Raw genomic sequence first — 19058 nt, forward strand, 5'->3', positions numbered from 1 at the left:
TCTTGGAGAAATGTTGCCCTCCCAGAGGAAGGAGTCTGCCTCCTGCCATTAGGGCAGGGAACACAAGCAGGGACATAACACAGCTCCTCTCATCAAAAAACATTGTTTTTTTTATTATTGCATTGGGGGGAAAAAACCCAACCTACTAGTTCCTTCTCTTTGTTGACCTTTAACAGAAAGGTAAAAAAGGCATTCAAGGAGGGCTTGGCTTGGTCTGATTATGGTGTAGGCACTTGGTTTGCCAAGATCCAGAGCTGACTCTGGCATCTTGAGCTAAACAAGGTCACCTGAACAACACATCTGGTTTCCCAGGTGCCCTGCTCTCTGGATTATCTCTACCTTAAAGCTAGTACACATATTTTGCCTCTGGGGATTGTAAGGAAAATGAATCTTTATTTCCTCCTTCTATATTTGAACATGTTTCATGGCAGCTTTTCTGCAAGCCTGGGACAAGAGCATGAGATTGCCTTGTCCTGTGCAGCTGGTGTTAATGGGTTGGAATCACCAGACAGGTTACCAGCCATCAAAAGCTGTATACACACACACATACATATATATATATATATATATATATATAATGTTCTTTTTTTTGGTTATGTACATGTTAAATAAAACTTATGTTAAATAGCAGAGTATTACTTTGTATCGCAAAACCTATTGCAACAGAAGAACCCCAGCAAAACCCACTCTGAAGAGCTTCATTGTCATTTATAGGAGGCATGGAGATCAGAGCAACATCCTCTAGTCCCTGACAGACCCGCTTTCTGAGGGCAGCCCTTCAGACTTCCTCCACTCTGCCAGGCGCTGCTTGAACCATTTCTGGAGAGAAAGAACAGAGCAGGGGTTGAGTGCACTGGGCTGAGTGAACCCTCCAAATAACTTTGCTAAAGGTGCAGATGTGGTCAGCACATGGGACCAGGCAAGGGAAACTCATAGTACTGCTTCTTGTAGCAAGGCACTGTACTGTTCCCAGGCAGTACGGACAGTCGCTCCTGACCAAACGGTCTTGTTAAACTACATGTGCACCTCTTTCAAACTCATTTCTCTTGCTCACTTCAGACTTTGACAGCATGGCTGACTTCTTATTTTATTGCTGTGAGTCCAGGCTTTTCTTGCAAACAGAATAAGAGATTGGCTAAGGAGCTGGATGATGTCTGTTTAAATGATTGGAGCAGTGAAACAATCACTTTCAAAACTGACAGGAATCAAAAGTTGAACTGCTTCAGAAAGGATGAGAGGGACAGCACAGTGGCTCTCAACAAATTTAAGAACAAATAGATTTTAAAAATTGTTTAAAAATTATCTTAGTCTTCAAGCAATATGCATGTCTATGTTCTTCTTTAGTAACTTAGCATTTGTAAGCCAACTTCAAGAACTGCTGATGCCTTTTCAGCACAGCCACAATTTAAAATATTAGATAAAATGCATCTGGTTAAAGCCACACTACCTAAGAAGAAAAGTAAGAAAAGAGATATAACTCATGTGCCGGAAGCGCAGCTCTGCCTTTTGTTTGGCAATGTGCCTGTGATTCCTTTTGTCGCAGCTCATCTTGTTGCTATATTTGTTCATGACTATTTTTGAAGCTATTATGGTCCATAATGATACAACCACAGTGCTCTGTACAAGTGTCTCTTGCACTCACACTGCCTTGGATCACATCCAGTCAGATGATCGACAGCCTAGCTTCCTCCCAAAAATGTCACTTTCTGTCCTAAACCATCATCTCCGGTTGACTCAGTACCTCTTTGCATCTCATTTTTACTGAATTTTTTATTAAAATGGCTGCTATTTCTAGCTGATAAAGCACTCCAGATGTCAGGAGCAATGGTTCTCTGTGTTATGTGCAGTGCAGGCACTTAGCAGCTCACCGTCCCAATCTTGATCCTGTCCCTAATGTGACCTTCATCTCCAGATCTCTAGGAGCACCCTCGACTTGTGGAAAAGGAGAGCTATCAGGGAAGATTTTAAGATATGTGGGCATATCTTAAAACATATATGACCTGCTTTTACAACTTGCTTTAGGAAAAAAAAATGGAACAGTGCCATTTCTAAGGAGAAAAAGGTATTTTAGGGGTACTGCCTCCTTGCTGCCTCAAATAAGCAGTGATACCTGCCTGTCACCAAAGCACAGTAGAGGAGGGGTCCCCTTTTCCGCTCCAGCCAAGGACTATCAGTGCAATGGATGCTGTACCAGCATCCTTCCCTGGGACAGGCTAAATGCTAACACTGCTTGCTTTCTCTTATATCCTTTTGGCTTTGCTGAGGGAAAGCCAGGCTTGGCAGCTCTCTGCAAACTGCTGCTAACTTTCCAGTGTGTTGGATTTCTTTTCTATACCAATCAATGCTGCTATGAGTCTAGTAGCTTATAAAACACCTGCATCAAAATGAGCTGCACCGCAATCTGAAGGAATTGGGAAGGAGCCGTTTGCTTCTGAAGCCTGTGGTAGCCTCCAGGTAGGCAGATGGAGCACAGGGCTTGCTGGAATTCCCAGACAGTGGCAACCTGTCCCTGTGAAGGGTTATTTGGAGGCCTCTGTGTCTCCTGGAAAGGCTCACAGACTTGCCTGACATCTGGGCTTGGGGACTCTGGGGCATCTAATTGCAGTGAGAGGGAGTGTGCCCAGCCAGAGCGTGTCCCGCAGCGCATCCTGCAGGTGTTGCATCTATCTGGTATCTGTTTTTAAATTACTGTAGTTTCTTCAGACCATGAAGTCAGCAGTGGTTTGGGTAAACAAGACTATCAGAAATGGGTTGGAAGAACAGCATGCATGGATGGTATATTCGGGGCAGGAACATACGGGGTGCAGGGAGCATGTGGGTTACAGGGATGTGCTGTGTTGCAGTAGAGCTTTGTGGGTGCAGTGTGGGGCTAGGGGTGTGCTGGGGGTTACAGAGGTGCAGAGGAGATTGTGGGTGCAGCATGGGGTGCAGTGATCAATATGCACATGGGACACAGAGGAGTGCAGAGCACATTGGGGGGAGCATGACAGGTGTAGGGGCGGCTGTAGAAAGCCTGTGAGGGGACAGACAGATAGAGATGTCTAATGGAGAGACCAGGACAGGACAGGCAGCAGATGTGGGGAGAGTGTATGGGGCACAGAGGCATGCAGGGCATGCAGGGCTGGAGCCAGGGGAGGGGTGGGGGGGCATACACTCACCAGGGTCTGCTCCTCAGAGAGTCCAGTCTCAGCTGCAATGAGGCACAGTGTAGTGGGGTCAGGATGCTTGTTCACCTTGCAGAAGTTGTACTCCAGGATCTCCAGCTGCTCCTCAGTGGGAGTCACTGGCTTTTCCGTGGCCATCTTCTCCTGGGGCAGGGCTATGGGGCCAGGCACTGCAGAGAGGGGCCGGTGTCATTGCTCAAGCTGGAAGTGGTCAGTGGGGCCACACTTGCTGAGCCCCAGATTTGCCATCCCTGTCCCCACCAGCTCCCCCCTCCGCAGTGGCCTCTGGCTGTGGCAAGGCACAACTCCCTTCCCAAAAACATGCCACAACTCCCTTCCCAAAGACATGCCACAGAGCTCAGCTGGGAGTGCCAACCCCTCAGCCTCCCAGCAACTCCTGCCTCAGTTTCCTTACTACGGCAACCGCACGCCAGCAGTGCCCAGCTGAGCTGTCTCACCATTCTTAGCTGGCAGGAAACTGCAGGCTGCTCAGCGCTCTCCTGGTGCTGTATTTATAGCCAGCGTGACTCCCATGGGGACGATTCCTGTTTACAGCCGTATTTAGGCCTGGGCGTCACTTAGGAGTGATGTCACAGCAATGGGAATGTTCAGGGGGGTAATTTAAAGACATTAGTTAAAAAACATTATTTATCCTCTGGGTGAAGGGACAATATCTGGCATCCAGCCTAAGGGGTTGGGGTTTTTTTTCCTTACTTTCCAGTGATCAGGAAAGTTTGTGCAAGGGAATCACAAAACAGAGAATGCAGAATCTTTTGGGAGCATGGTCTTTGACACAGCAATCACCCTATTTCCCCTTCTGATCATGTCCTGGTTCTCTCAGCAGCATGGCCAGACATCACACAAAGCTGGTGATGAGTGGGTGAGCTGCTTTGTTTTTACTAATATTTAATGTTATCATGCATGGGCATAAACAGTTAGTCCTACTACTCCTGAGCATCACAGAACTATTTGTTTGGTTTTTGGTGTATAAGTGAAGGGTCAGTCCTCAGAGGACTGCACCCCATGCATATCTGTTGCCCAGGCACTCACTGCCTTTGGCTGTGGTCAGTGCTAGGTGTTCCCAGCAATGGCAGAAACAAGAAGCCCATATTGCCCTCCAGAGTAACATTTGTCCCACTTGTGCTTTGCATAAATCTCTGGAAGGCTTAGCCCAAAAGCACAAGCAAAACAAGTAAGTCCCACACATCTCTTCTGCTGGGCTTCAGGTCTGCTCCTGTGTGGCAGAGGGTCGAGCTTGCCAATTCAGTTAACTAAGACACAAGGCGTTGCCCCCATAAAGCATGCAGAAGTCCCTTGATGCTGAATCATTTTGGTGTTTTCGAAACCAGGCTGTGGGGTGTTGCTGGGGGAGGAGCTGGATGCAAAAATGTGGCCTTTCTTGATCTGCTCTCCTGCTGTCCAAGTTGCCTGGCCCATCTGTCAGGTGGGCTGGTTGGTATTGCTGGCTCTCCAGTGCTGCCAGGAGCCCTTGGCCCACCTTGAGACTCTTCTGGGCCATCCACTGCAGACTTGCCCTGCCTCCACACTGCAGTCCAGCTTCTCCTTTGGCTCTGGGATGTAACCCAGGCACCTCCATCATGCTGCACCCATACTGAATAGCTTTAAACCCAAGCACTTTCTTGGCTGACTGATAACTTACCTGGGTACCCTGGGATACTGAATGCCCCAGGGCTTTCACTTGCTGACAGAACTGCTAGGATGGAGTTCAGCTTCAAAACTGTTTTGCAGCTTTCAAAGAGCCAGCTCTGCTGTTCATGAGAGTCTGGAGAGATCCTCTTCTTTGAGCTTTACCTCATAAAGCAAAGGCCCTCCTGAACCTAGTCTGCAGAAGCTGCTTTGACTAACAAAAGAATCCTTTGGCATTTGAGTAGGGGCTTATAAATAGACCAGGGCTGGTTGTGAAACAGCCCACTCTGCTTGAGTCACTCGGTAAATACTGATTGTAACATAGCGGTTGCGAAAGGTTGCAGCACCTCTGAGTGTGATGGAGTGCTGGTAGACAGTATCATCCACTAGCCCTGGATGGACTGGTGAAAGCCCGGCTTTAACCCCAGGTACTGCAAGCCGAGCTGGCCTTGTCTATGGAGAGTTGCAGCTGCCTGGGCTTTCTTGGGGTCAGCTCAGTTCAGAGGCATCCAAATAGGAAGGGAGCAGCCAAAATTCAGTTCCTCAGGCATGTGAGGTAGCGGGGGTCTGCTGAATGCTGCTCACCTACTTTGGGCATTTGGAGACCTCTGGAAAAGATGCAGGGGGAGAAGGAGGTCCCCTGGACTTCAAGTGCTGCTCTCCAGCACTATGGCTGCCAGGCTCTCCATGAGGTCAAAGTGCAGATGAGGCCAAGCTTAAGCCACAAGTCCTGCCTCTCCTCCTTGATCAGCACTCTACTGAGCCACCTGCCCTTCTAGAAAGCGCAGCCACCACAGGGCTCCTCATCACCTCTGGATCATAAATCCAGAGCTTGTACCACCAGCCTGTGGCTTGTGCCACCAGCAGCAACATGTCTTGGCGATTCATAAATCATTGTTTGCCGCCTGCTGCATTAACATACATTAATGTGAATGCATTGATTTGCATAGGGAGCATGTGCCTCAACTTTCATGTTTCACCTGCACAGCTGTTTCTGTTTATCTCCAAGTTCCTGAGGCATTTCCCCATAAGACACAGTGTCTTCTACCTGCTGGCAGCCCAGGGTGCTCCAGCATGCATAATGTGATGCCCAGTGGCTTTTCCTTGTCTCCTCTCTAACCCTGCTCTGGAAGGACAACAGTTCCTACCTCTCAAGGCTGTGAGATGGCTTTCAGGAAAAGGCCAAAACCCTGGGGCTCCTGGAGGGCTCTACAGGTCTCCCCACATCACTCCACTAAGTCCTGGAGGCTTTCAGGAGCCACGTGGCCCCTGTGCAACACGCAGCATTTAGCACCTCTTGGGTGCTAAAAATTGGTGTATATGACACAACTTGAAGGCACCAGGAATGCCTAAATGCCCTGATTGGCCCTACCTGGACCACTTCTCACCTGCCTTCTATTTAAATGGAGGCTTGTTTAAGCCCAGGCCTGCAGCCTGGCCTTCAGGCTGCCTAGGACCTCTCCCCTGTACAGGAAAGGTACAAATGTCTTGCTTACGCTTCTTTAAGCCCGGCAGAAAGATGGAGACTCATAGCTGTTTGGCTCAGCTGCTGAAAATCACCGCTGCTTACTGCTTTTTTCTCCCTAAAGTTTTGAAGGCATTGGAAAAAAATGGTTTTTTCAGTGCAAAGGATGTTAACCATCTATTTGGCTTTCAGAAAGGCTGTGGGGCTGCAGTTGTCATTCAGCTCTGTGAACAGTCCCCTGAGAGCTGTGTGTCAGGGGTTTACTCACACAGGCAGAAATGACAATGCCAGATGCACTGTCACAGTGAAACCACCACAGCTTTGGTGACACCTGCTCTGTCCTAAGTCAAGCTAAAAACCCCTGGGGAATTCACACTTGGCTCTGACTATCTTGGTTTTAGGTGGAGCAGTGTAAGAGCAGAAGCTTGCAAGGGGTTCAACGGTTGCCTGTGCTGTGGGCGGCTCCAGTCAGCCTTGCTGTGTACATGACAGCACCTGGTGCTCTTAGTGTGGCTGATAGGGCATTGAAGTGGACCTCCAGAGCCATTTTCGAGTGAGCAGACAAAAGGTAATGGCCGATGGACACAAGTTGCAGCAAGAGAAAGTCTTACTAGGTAGATAGATATTGTACTACCCGTGTCCTGCGGTTGCATCCAGCTCCTCAGAAACACCCTGAGTTACTAGCAGGACTCCTAGCTCTGGCCTGAAATGGGAGAGGACATCCCTCTGTCTCCCAGCATGCTTGTTCAGCACTGCTAGTGCAATCAGCATTTATTATCCTGGCAGAAATCTGCTGCTTTTCCAGAAAAGACATGATCTCTGTTTGCGCAGCTTTGGTTTTTTGAACAGTAGTCACAATAGCTGGCTGGCTGTGTAACTTTCTAACAATTTACTGCACCCAAAACCCCTGGAAATCTCTCTGAGCAGTAGCTCCTGCCAAGGTGATGGGGCCCCCATAGCCCCTGTTGGGTTTCTTGTCCCCTTCCCCAGTGCTCCTAGTGTCAGGGCTGGGATGCAACTGGAGGCATCTGCATCTGATTTTAGCCTGCAGCTATTTCCTGCCGCTGCAGGGATCAAAATAGCAGTTCTCAATGCAAACAAGCCCTCTAACCCTGCCGTGCTCTGCTGCAGAGCCATGTCTTGTCCTGAGCTTTGCTTGGCCTCTTGCTGTAGGGTGGCTGTGGATAACATCAGCCAGCACGGTGCACAGGATAAGGTGGGACACAGGCTTTAAAAATAAACCGGACCCTGCCATAAATAAGGAAAAACCACCTGTCATGCATCCGGTAAACCACCCGTTGAGCCTTTTAGAAGATAATATCGGATGCGAACAAAGCAAACAGCACAGCAGCTGCTGCAGCAGAGGCAGGTCCCCGTGGTAGCTCCCGCCTGGGGTCTCTACCTGCCTGTGCGCCCCTTGCCCTGCCCCGGGCATGAAGCTTTCTCACTCAGACCGGCTGGGTGCAGCTCCAACCTTCGCAGCACCAATACTCACAAGGCAGCTCCTCCCTTCATCACCCACCTCCCCATCCCCAACAGCAAATCCACTCCAGCACCCCTAGCTCAAAACATGTGCTTACCTGGAGCTGGCAGGGACCAGAAGTGTGTAAAACAAGAACCCCGCAGGTCCTTGGGTGACTGCTTAAGTATCTGCGTGTGTGTGTGACAGGCGGGGACCTGAAAAACCTGCCGCAAATCACAGGAGCTCCCGGGATCCACAGCCACTCTCTGGGCTGGTAATTCAGGTTTGGCATCCACTCTCCTTGGCAGGGCTCAACGCATGGTTGTACGCGCTGCGGGGCTCTCGGACGGGTGTCACCGGCAGCCGTCGGGGCTCGTCCCGCCACTCTCCGGGCTGATGGACACCGTCCTACGGGCCCCGGGCGAGGGCTGCTGGGGCTGTTTCCTGCAGGGGTACAGGAAGGGTGAAGGCGGGGTGCGGCGGAAACTGCGCTGAGCTGTTCGTTCATCTGCACTCCCTGTCCTCCTCGGCCGGGATGGGTCCCGCTCCCCTGCCGCGGGGAGCCCCGCTCCTGGCTTTGCTGATGGAGTACGGTGGCGCTCCCTCCTTTGCAGGGCTGGCTTCTGATCTCACTTCAGTCTCTTGCAAGTGATGTGTCCAAGTTTAACATTCCTGACTCTGCTGTCACTTTGGTCAGCCTTGTGATCCCGCCAGGCTGGGTGTAGGGGCAGGACTGGCCCTGGATCTGACCTGCTGCTGCAGCCCAAGTGCCCTCCAGAGGCGTGGGACAGGAGCCTGGCTGGGAATGGGGAGGAGAGTAGAGCATCCTCTTCTGCCAAAGACCAATACTCTCCTCGGTTAAAGTGCCCCGGAGCCTGCAGTTCCCACTGGGGTGGTCTGGAAGCATTAGACAGCATCTTAAAAAGAGGCAGCTTGTCGGGTGGGGTGCCGTGGGGAGGGGCTGATTTTCTCTCAGCTTATAGACAGCTGGAAGAAGATGCTGGAAAATCAGAGAGGCTGGAGAAAGGGCTCATGAAAAATTGAGTATGAGTTGCAATGGCTGAGATTATCTGCCAGAGCAAAATGCAAACTGGCACAGGATGCAAAAAGCTGTGGAGCTGACTGGAGCCAGGGCCAGGGAGCCCTGCCCCTGGGGAGAAGTGGCTGGACAAACACAAGAAACCTGCCATATGTTTAGCAATGAGCCAAAACCATCCCAAAGAGATTTTTAATGTTGGGGAAAACATGGGCCAAGACAAGGGGATTGCAAAGACATCTGTGCCGAAGGGCAGGCAGACCTGTGCCAATTTTCCTGGCAGGATGACATTTATGAAACGAGTGCTTTTGCTACAGGGATAGCTTCACTGCCTGATAAAGCAAGTGAAGAGAAGTCTTTTGGAGAAGACTTGATCCTGCATGCCCTGGGCAGGCACCTGGCCAAGGAATTACGTCCTGTTTATCACAGGTGTTAAGCAACAGGAACATGGTTAGCAATGGGTGCGGACAGGCAGGTTGGAAGATGTGTCCAACAGGATGGCTCCAGCAGCCATGGCTGGGGGACATCAGGGTGCATTCAAGGAGGCTGGAGCAGACCCCTGCAGCGGGAGTCAGCCCTGGATTTCAAACCCAGTGTGGGAAAATCCAGGTAGAGGTCCTGAACTGCATACTGTCACATGCTTGGGGGAGCTCCAGTGGATATTGCTACTTATCTGCCCCATGCCCATGCTCTGCTCTGGCATCTGCTCTTGGCTAACCTTGGAGACAGGATAGATGGGAAAATACTCTGCCCAGAAACATTTTCCTATGTTTGTATGCTGTCTTTTATTTTTTTCCATGCATGTGCCCCAAGCATTGCAAAATGTGAGTAACCTGGCCCACAGGAACAGGATGGGCTCCTCTCTTCCCTTGTTTATTACTGTCAACAGAAAGAAAGTCTTTAATGTGGAAAAACCCTTTTCCCTTAGCCTATGAACCCAGCCCAGATTTGCACTGGGAGCACTGGCAGTGACATGTTTCAGGCTGAGACACACCACTGAAATGTCTTCAGAGGTGCTGAGAGTCCTGAAGTGGTGACAGCGTGAAAGTCACATCATGAATCTACCCACATGTGCCTGGCACATGCTAATGCTTTCCTGATCTTTTCCGAAATTTTTTAGGCCCCATTTCTCCTTCTGGGAGAGAGTCAAAGTACTGCTGGAGTTTATACCTCACCTGGTATGAAGTGATCCTGTCCCCGGAGGATGTCCCTTTGTCAGCAGAATTAGATTAAATAGAAACAAAATGCAGGGTGCATCCAGGCCTATCACAGAGAATTTTTCCTGACAGGGGAAGAAGTACAGTTGTTGTGATGTGTGTTTGACAGTCTTGCAAGATACTATGGCATTGCAGGGAGGAGTTGACAGCTGCAGCCTGCATTCAGCACCCCACTCCTCTTGCAGAGGCTTGAATATCATCCATGTTGCTCCATGGCAACATATTGGCTGCAGTCACTTTGGGGGGAGCATTGGACACACAGCTCATGGCTATCCTGGCCCAAATGTTGTCCCCCTAAAGCTGCATGGAGACAGAATGGAAAAAAGATGAAGAGTAGAGGGGGGAAGCAACTCGTCAGGCCACCAGGATAGAATGGGATATAATTTAGCTTTTCTGACTTGTTCATATTGCCTCCTTTTCATGCATCTGTCTCTCTTGAATTTTGCCATGTTTTCTTTCCTCAAAATGAGGCTTAGTACCAGCACCTCTTGTCTGGGCATTAAACAGAGATTTCTTTCTTTTTCTAATTGTGTAAATTAAAAAATGTGTGCTTTCCAGAGACTCCACCCCAACCCGACTGTCAGATAGAGAGCAAAACCTTCCTTTCTCCCTCTGAGCATACCAATGCAAAGCACAACCTCAAAAGCCATCTTCTGTTTTGTTTTTCAGTGTTTTTTTCCTGGTGTGCTGGGGTTTTCTGGCTACTAATCCAAAAAATGTGGCTGGAAACAAGGTTTTACTGAATTTTTTGGCTTCCATTCAGTCAGAGAAGAGTTTCCTAACCAGCCAGTACTCACTTACAGGACAACTCTTGCAGTAAATCAGATGAGATTTCTACCTGCATACGCCGCTTGCCCCAGAACAGCATAAGAAATCAGTCGCTCTTCAGGGTGCAGCTAACAATTGCCTTTGATATCCCAAAACACGAGAACCTGACTGAATCATTGATCTTTTGATCAGTTTTTCCCTAGGAGAGCAGCAACACTAGCTGCAGCCAGAGAGTCAGCAGCATGCAGTGCTCACTCAGAGCATGCCCCGGGCAGGGGGAAGAGGAGGTGGGCACAGGTGGCCCCTTGCTGCTGGAGCCGTGCTGCCTGCTGCCCACCTGGCTTCAGCAACTGCCTCTCCTGCACTCTCCTTCATGTATTTTCTGGGTTTTTTTAGTGGGCAGGGTTCAGCCTGTCTCTCTTCAGCATTAGAACAGATCCAGGCCAGACAGATACTAATCAGATGTGACTTCCAGTAAGATCCCTGCCTTTACTTTGTGGGATACAGTCGTGTGGATGCAAACTGCAATGTTTTATTATTCCTCCAGTTGTTCCAATACTTCTCAGAGAACAGTGTCATCTCATTGGTATTTCCATGTGCAATCTCTGCCTGGGGTACAGTCTTTCTTCCTACTCCCTCTTACTAACCAGATTGTTTTGAAGTGACTAAACCAGGAGCTGATACATGCAGTTCCTTGCCAGGAGGATTTTCAACAGCACTGCCATTGCTTGTGGGCAGAGCGTGCCCCAGCACGCAGAGACAGCCAGCAGGGCATCCCACATGTAAGCCACCTGACATGCCTAGCCCAGGGAAACATGGGCTCCAGCACTGGGGAGAGGCAGGGAGGAGGGCAGAGTAGACATGCAGAACTGCTTTCTACCCTGGAAGTGCCAGAGGTATGCGAAGGGGAGTGAGTGCCCTTCCACAGATTTGGATGGCCATGCGTTTTCGAGGGAGCAAGTCAGGGAGGCAGGGAGGCAACTCATGAGTTAAGAACAGTTTAATACTTGAAACAAAGTAAAATATATAATAATGATATTAAAATATAACTGCAACTAATCAATAAATAGTAATAACGATAAAAATAATAATGAAAAAAACACAAACAAAAAAACAAGTGATGCACAATACTATTGCTCACCACATGTTGACCAATTCTGAAATCAGTGTTCTGAAATCTGTTCTATTCTGAATCTCTAGGCTAAAGCTGCCTGGTTTTGGAAGTCCTGACTGAAATATTTCAGTCAAATACTTCAAGGTCAAAGGAGGGACTTCATCCTTCCCCAGAGCAGGGATGAGCTCTCCCCAAACACTTGCCTGCCACCAACACGGCCTTCTCAGTTGTAAGCAGGCATGCTATCCTGAAGCCTTGCTTCGAGGCTCCTAGTGGGTTGAGCACAGTTGCTGACAATCCCCTGGCTGTCATGGAGCCCAGCCACTTTCCCCCATCCACCCTGAGGGACAAGGATCATCTTTTCCCCTGTGCTGTCCCATGCCAGGCAGCCCACGGGTGCTGTGAGGGGCAGGCAGGGAGTCCCTGGCTGCAGGGGGTGCCTGGCCGTTGCACCCACCTTGCAGCAGCAGTGCCGTGCAGCCAGCCCTATGCTTTCCGTCGGAGCAGTTTGGGTGGATGGGAGAGGGCCTTGGTCGGTGCCTACTGAGACAGCTGCTGGGGCATTGCCACAGGTGATGAACAGGATGAGTCATCTCCATGTGACACACACCACAGCTCCTGTGGCACCTGTGGTACCCCATGGCAGTGGCAGGTGACCAGGATGACTTGCAGAGTGACAGTGAATAGGGATGGGATGTAATAGAGACTGGCCCTCTGCTCCAGCTGCTCTGTTGGGTGTCAGGGAGTGGCTTCAGGAGCCCTATGCAATAAACTTTAAAAATGTTTTCCCCTTTAAGAGCCTGGTTGCTAAAGAGGGTTCCTGGGAAGCTAGCACTGACAAGGTGTCACAGCTACCTGGGTGCCAGCTGCCAACAGTCTTCTCTGCACAGCTGGCCATGGGGATGGTGGGTGAACACAACAGAGACACTTACAGCTGGCTTCCTCATTGCTCTGACAGCCTCATCACCCCAGGGAATGGGTCACCCACCGTGGGACATCCCCTGCTCCTGGGAGTTCCCTTCTGCTCCAACTTTGGGGGCTGGGGCACTCCACTGTCAGAGTGTTGGTGTGTGTCTAGTGTGTTCGGCAGGGAGGCTCCAGGATGGAGGAGGATGCTCCTTACCATCTCTCAAGATACAGTGACTGGGCTGGTGGCTGGCAATGCTTTCCAGGGAGCAGAGTGCAGTGCAGTGTTGCACAGGCCAGCAGCTGGAGAGTGCTCAACCCATGGGAGAGTCCAGCAGGCTGAAACAAGCACAAACATCCTAACAAACCTGAGCTAACAAAGCCATGCCTGTGCCGCTGCTTAAGGAAGTCCCATTCTTGTTGCAGCATGTGTTTTTGCTCCTTGTCCTGCTGGAGGGAAGTGGTTTGGGGGACACCAGAGGTTGAAGGTGCCAGTTCCCATCAGCAGTGAGATCAGGTTCTGGAGGCTTACTGCCAAGCTGAGGCTGTTTGAGGGAGGAGGCCTTCTGGCACTGGTGGGAGATTGCCTTTATGTTGCTCCGAGTGTCTGTGTGCCCATCTCTTGACTGGCTGGTACTACATACAACCAGTGTATCTGGCTTCTCTGGGTGGGTTTTTCTCCTTTCTTCAAAGATTGTTTCTCATCTCAGGCCTAGTCCTAGCTAGGCCTGAGATCTTCTTCAGAGAGGGTTTTATGTAGGGCTATGTCTCCTGTTTCTTAAGCCTATGGCCTGGCCACAGGAATCCCTGCTTAGTGGGGTGGGCACAGTGGGGCTGAGCTGAGAGAACCCACTGGAAAGCTATGTCCTGAACACCATGCTGTTCCTGCTGTCCAGAACTGGCCTGTCTGCATGGCAAGGGAACACTGGACCAGACTGTCAGGGGTTTCCTGCTTCCCTTGAAATGCACTTCACTTGGCAGATATTCTTTTAGCAAGATACTAAAGATTCTAGCCTCTGCTGCCCGTTCAGCTGTTGTACACATAGACATGGATTTGCTGGCATGTGAGGCTGAGCTGGCTTTAAAGTAGGTGTCTGTAAAGGTAGTCTTGAGTTTTCATGCCTTGATTGCTCCCAACTTGATTTCTCTTCCTCCCTCACCCTCCATTGTTGGATTGTGGCACTAGGAAACCTCTGCCAAGAGCAAAGGAGGGACAAATTTGCAACAGCCAGGGTGACAGGATTTGTCCAGGGCATCTTACTTCTGTGCTGCAGCATCCTCTCTGTGCTAGATCTCTGCACAACTTCAAAATAAACAGTTCATGGCACTGCTGCAGGGCTCTTCCATCTGCTCTGAACCTTCTCTGGCCTAGGAGAAAGCAGAGTTAAAGGAGTTCTCTCTGGCTAAAAATGCCACTTCACTGACCCTCAGTTAGCAGCCTGGAAGGATCATGAATTCTGGAAGAGAAGGAGCAAGTGGCTAGAAGGGGCTGAAGTGTTCCAGCATCAGCAATCCTGGATTGTATCTGCTTGTCCTTAACTTGTCACTTCATTCTCTCTTCCTCAGTGCCAGCAAAGAAGGTCACTGCAGCTCACAGAATCACAGAATCTGCTGAGTTAGAAGGGACCCACAAGGATCATTGAGTCCAACTCTTAGCCCGGCACAGGACCATCCCCAGGAGTCACACCATGTGTCCTACAGTATCATCCAAACGCTTCTTGAGCTCTGTCAGGCTTGGTGCTGTGACTACTTCCCTGAGGCACCTGTTCCAGCACCCAAACACCCTCTAGGTGAAGAATCTTTTTCTAATATCCAACCTAAATCTCCCCTGACACAACTTCAGGCCATTCCTTCGGGTTCTGTCACTTGTCACCACGGACAAAAGATCAGTGTCTGCCCCCACTCTTCTCCTCACTAGGAACGTTTAGATTGCAATGAGATCTCCCTCAGTCTCCTCTCCTCCAGGCTGAACAGACCAAGAGCCCTCAACTGCTCCTCATACGGCTTCCCCTCAAGGCCCTTCACCATCTTTGTTGCCCTCCTTTGGATGCTCTCTAAGAGCTTAATATCTGTCATGGTGCCCAAAACTGCACACAATATTCAAGGTGAGGCCACTCCAGTGCAGAGCAGAGCAGGACAATCTCCTCCCTCAACAAGCTGGTGATGACAACAAGCCTGATGCCCCCCAGGACATGGTTGGCCCTCCTGGCTGCCAGGGCACTGCTGACTCATATTCAACTTGCCGTCGATCAGGACTCCCAGGTCCCTTTCCATGGCACTGCTTTCCAGCATCTCATTCCCCTGTCTGTTTGTACATCCAGGGTTGCCCCATCCCGGGTGTAGTATCTGACACTTCCTCTTGTTGAACTTCATATGGTTGGTGATTGCCCACCTCTTTTAATTTGTCGAGGTCTCTCTGCAGGGCCTCCCTGTCTTCAAGGGAGTCAACAGCTCCTCCCAGTTTTGTGTCAGCTGCAAATTTGCTTAGTATCCTTTCCAGTCCTGTGTCCAAGTCATTTATGAAGATGTTGAAGAGCACAGGGGCTAAGATGGAGCCCCGTGAAACCCCACTAGTGACAGGTCACCAGTCTGAGATTACACCATTCAGTATTACCCTTAGTGCTCGAACCATGAGCCAATTGTTCACCCACCACACGATGTGTGCTGGACATTTTGTCCAGAAGGATCTTGTGTGTATTTCACCCTGGTGTAGAGCTCAAGAGTGAAATCTGGAGCTTGGCTGCATTTATCCTAGTATTCACAGCAACATGCCTCTCGACCCTCTTGGGACTCAGAAATTGTTTGCACAGCTAGAGAGCAAACCTGCACACCTGAGGAAGAGTTGTGCCGCATCATTATTTCCTATGATGGCCAGGGTCCTCCCAGGAGAACTTGTCCAGCTGAGTATTGCTGATCATTTTCTGTGTTGTGGTTTAACCCCAGCCTACAACTAAGTTCATGAAGCCGCTTGCTTACTCCCTCCACCCCTGCTAGGATGGGGAGGAGAATTGCAAAAAAGTTGGAAACTCCTGGGTTGAGATAAGAACAGTTTAATAATTGAAACAAAGTAAAACATAATAATTATAATAAAATATAACAATGCAACTAATAAATCAATAGTAATAATAATAATTGTAATGAAACCCAAACAAGAAGGACAAGTGATACACAGTACAATTGCTCACCACATGTTGATGCCCATCCCATTCCCCAGCAGCCCCCCTCCATCCTGTCTGCCAAGTACTCCATTTATATACTAAGCACGATACTCTATGGTATGGAATAGCCCTTTGGCCAGTTCAGGTCAGCTGTCCTGACCAAGCTCCCTCCCAGCTCCCTTGTGCACCTGCTTGCTGGCAGAGCATGAGAAACTGAGAAGTCCTTGGCTTAGGGTAAGCACTACTGAGCATCAACTAAAACATCTGTCAGTTTGTCATCAACATTATTCTCATACTGAATCCAAAACACATCATTGTGCCAGTTACTAAGAACAAAATGAACTCCAGGATATCCTGATACGCAGTTCTGATATGTGTGGCTGATAAATATATCCCTTTTTTCAGGGATGACTACAGGACCTTCCAAGTCACAAAGTGAAGCCCAAAGATTCATGGTCTGTCTATATTAGTCTGCTGAGGCCTGGATGAACTCTCTGAAGATATGCCTCCCCATATTCCACATTGAACAGCTTTGGACGTTGGAGCTGAACTCTTCACCTGCCAAGGGGCGATTGCCGTCATAATTCCTCCTGTATGAAAGCCAAAAGGAAGCTCCCTTTTGATTGATCCAGGCCTTACATCCCTTGAAGAGAAGATAAGGACACAGAAGAATGCTTCACCACTGGGATCACTGCTGAGCTTTATAACCAGGCCATAAATTGACCACCTACTCTCTCTGCTCTGCAGGCTCTCTCTGGTCGCTGAGAGCTCATCACCCACAGCCTTGACAACGCACTGACACTTTCCTGCATGGTCCCAGACACTGCCCAGTCTGGCAGCAGTGTCTTGGCATTAACTCTCATGGGAAGAGGAAGAAGCAGGGAAGTATTTGTCTAGGCTAGCCCCAAACCAGCAGCTGACTGTAACTGCTCTGCCAGATGCAGACCTTAGGAAAAGTTTTTTCTGTGCATGCCACCTCATCATAAACCATCCCCTCTTGCTACTGAGGTCTCCTTTGCTGAAAAAGATAAGAAGAGGTGTGTATTGAAGCACAGCTCAAATTCCAGAAGTAATTTGTCGAAGCTCCTGGGTTTTACATACAGGTAGGACAGAAAACTGGCAAGTTCAGATGAAGCAATAGAGTCCCAGAGTGACTTCACTTCTACAGGTGCAACTACTTTATAGGGACTGAATATTACAATAATCCAGTATGCTAAAGAAACAGGATGGGTACAAGGAGCTCGTGTGTGTCTGCTCGTTACTGAGCTGAGAGTGTTATCCCTTCTCTGTGTGATGTGTAATTGCTGAGTTAGATCACTGGCTCTGCAATGGGGTGTCAGCTTGGATGGGTTACCTATTCCTTGCAGCCTGTTTTGGATGTATATGCTGCTTTCAGCCTGGCTACCCAACCCCCTGGCCATGTCCCATGTTACTGACTGCCAGAATGGATCAGGACTCTGAGTACATCTAAGGGCTGTCATGGGCTCAGTGGCATTCCCACAGCTCAGCTGGGGCACTAGAAATGCCATTGTGCCAGATCATGGCAAATATGGAGAAAATAAAATACACAAGGGGCCAGCTCTGCTCTCTGTGCCCAGCATCCTGTTGCTCTGGAAATCTTGGTGACCTGGGAGTAGGAACACACAAGTGACTATGTACTCTGCCTGGAGAGACCTGGTGTGAGCTAGGAGCTGCTCACAATATGCTGTTTTCTGTCAGATGTTGTTCAGCCCTGCCATTTCTGAAGACCTGGAGACATTCTTGAGTCTCTGAGAGTGCACTATCTGTTCTGAATAAAGTAATCTTACTAATCCCTAATGGCTGACTGTTGACCCTAAGCACATATTTTGTGAAGTTTGCACTCAAGAAACTTAAACACAAGAGATGGGAAATTAAGCAGAAGGTTCAGAGGCATTTTTCTGCTGTGTATGTACACACAGCACTCTGGATAACTTAGGTGCTTTCTCATAGTCAGACCTGTCGGGGTGAGAACACCCAGCTTTGGGCAGTGCAGTTACTGGTTGCAAATGCACTAGCCTCTTGCTATTACAAACAAGTGAAGTGGAAATGACCTCTCAAAGTCTCTAGTCCAACCTCCTGCTCCAAGCAGGGCCTTCTAGATCACATTGATTAGGACTGTAAGCAGCAGAATTGTGAACATCTCGAAGAGTGCTGGATCTAGAATTTCCATGAGTCCCTGTTCTAGTATTCCTCATGGGAAACATATTTTTGCTAGTATTTAATCAAATTTTTGCATGTATACAAGATCCCCATTCTAGCACTCTATTACTTATGTATGGGTTTTTTGCTTACTGGTGCATGGCAGAGTCTGAAGACAATGTTTATCAGGGGACAATAAATGCTTCTTTCCCTCCTCATGTGCCCAAACACTTGGTTTTCATTCCAGAGTTAAAAATCTCCTTTTCCTCTTCTGATTACTTTTTAAAAGGGTATCCTTCTTCCTCTGTGTAGGAGTGGAAGAAGTCCCCAAAATATGCAGGTTTTTCCTCTCTTTGGGCTCAATCACATAGCAAGAGATGCTCCTAGGAGTTTACAAACACGCCCAGAGTTTAGGAAACCTTTACCTTGGCTGATCCATGCAGATGACTTGCTTACTGCCTTCTCCTATTTGACTCTGACATGAATAATATCTAGCTCTCAACCGACAACCAAATATATAGTCAAGTTTTAAACTTCGATTATGGTTGCAAAACCCTACATTCTGCTGGAGAAATTAGCTGCTCATGGCATGGATGGGTGCACTGTTTGACATGTTAAAAACTGGCTGGAGGGCAGGGCCCAGAGTGTGGTGGTGAACAGTGCTACATCCAGTTGTGGTCAGTCACTAGTGGGGTTTCCCAAGGCTGAGTGTTGAGGTCAGTCCTGTTTAATATCTTTATCAATAACCTGGACAAGGGGATCAAGTGCACCCTCAGTGCAGGGGGCAAGTTGATAGTCAGAGACAGTACCAGGGACACAACCTGTATTTTGTTTGATTGTCAGGATTTGTATTTAGGAACACAGCTTAGTGGGACTTGGCAGTGTTAGGTTTATGGTTGATGATCTTAAAGCTCTTTTCCAACCTAAATGATTCTATGAGTCTTAGTAGATGAACTTAATC

The 19058-nt window shown here is 49.0% G+C and overlaps 2 protein-coding genes across 6 annotated transcripts in view; one reads left to right on the forward strand and one right to left on the reverse strand.

The window, feature by feature from the left end:
• The window catches only part of SPMAP2L (sperm microtubule associated protein 2 like), a 28225-nt gene extending 10470 nt beyond the window's left edge, over positions 1-17755 (forward strand). For both annotated transcript variants that reach the window (XM_064652189.1, XM_064652188.1), the window contains exon 9: positions 16343-17755. In XM_064652189.1, coding sequence (XP_064508259.1) covers positions 16343-16407 — 65 coding nt within the window. In that variant the 3' untranslated portion in view covers positions 16408-17755. The remainder of the gene's footprint in view (positions 1-16342) is intronic.
• On the reverse strand, positions 374-8187 carry HOPX (HOP homeobox). 4 transcript variants are annotated; one of them, XM_064652197.1, is made up of 3 exons: positions 7857-8187; positions 3159-3334; positions 374-819 (listed from the first exon to the last, which is right to left on the reverse strand). In XM_064652197.1, the coding sequence occupies exons 2-3, from the start codon at positions 3300-3302 to the stop codon at positions 742-744; spliced, it is 222 nt and encodes a 73-aa protein (XP_064508267.1). In that variant the 5' UTR covers positions 3303-3334; positions 7857-8187; the 3' UTR covers positions 374-741. The 4 variants fall into 4 exon arrangements, with proteins under 4 accessions (XP_064508267.1, XP_064508269.1, XP_064508268.1 ...); XM_064652199.1 differs by lacking the exon at positions 7857-8187 and adding an exon at positions 4825-4967; XM_064652198.1 differs by lacking the exon at positions 7857-8187 and adding an exon at positions 3623-3744.
• Positions 17756-19058: the final 1303 nt, after the last annotated feature.

The sequence above is a fragment of the Pseudopipra pipra genome, chromosome 4 (assembly GCF_036250125.1).
Source record: "Pseudopipra pipra isolate bDixPip1 chromosome 4, bDixPip1.hap1, whole genome shotgun sequence".
Classification (NCBI taxonomy): domain Eukaryota; kingdom Metazoa; phylum Chordata; class Aves; order Passeriformes; family Pipridae; genus Pseudopipra; species Pseudopipra pipra.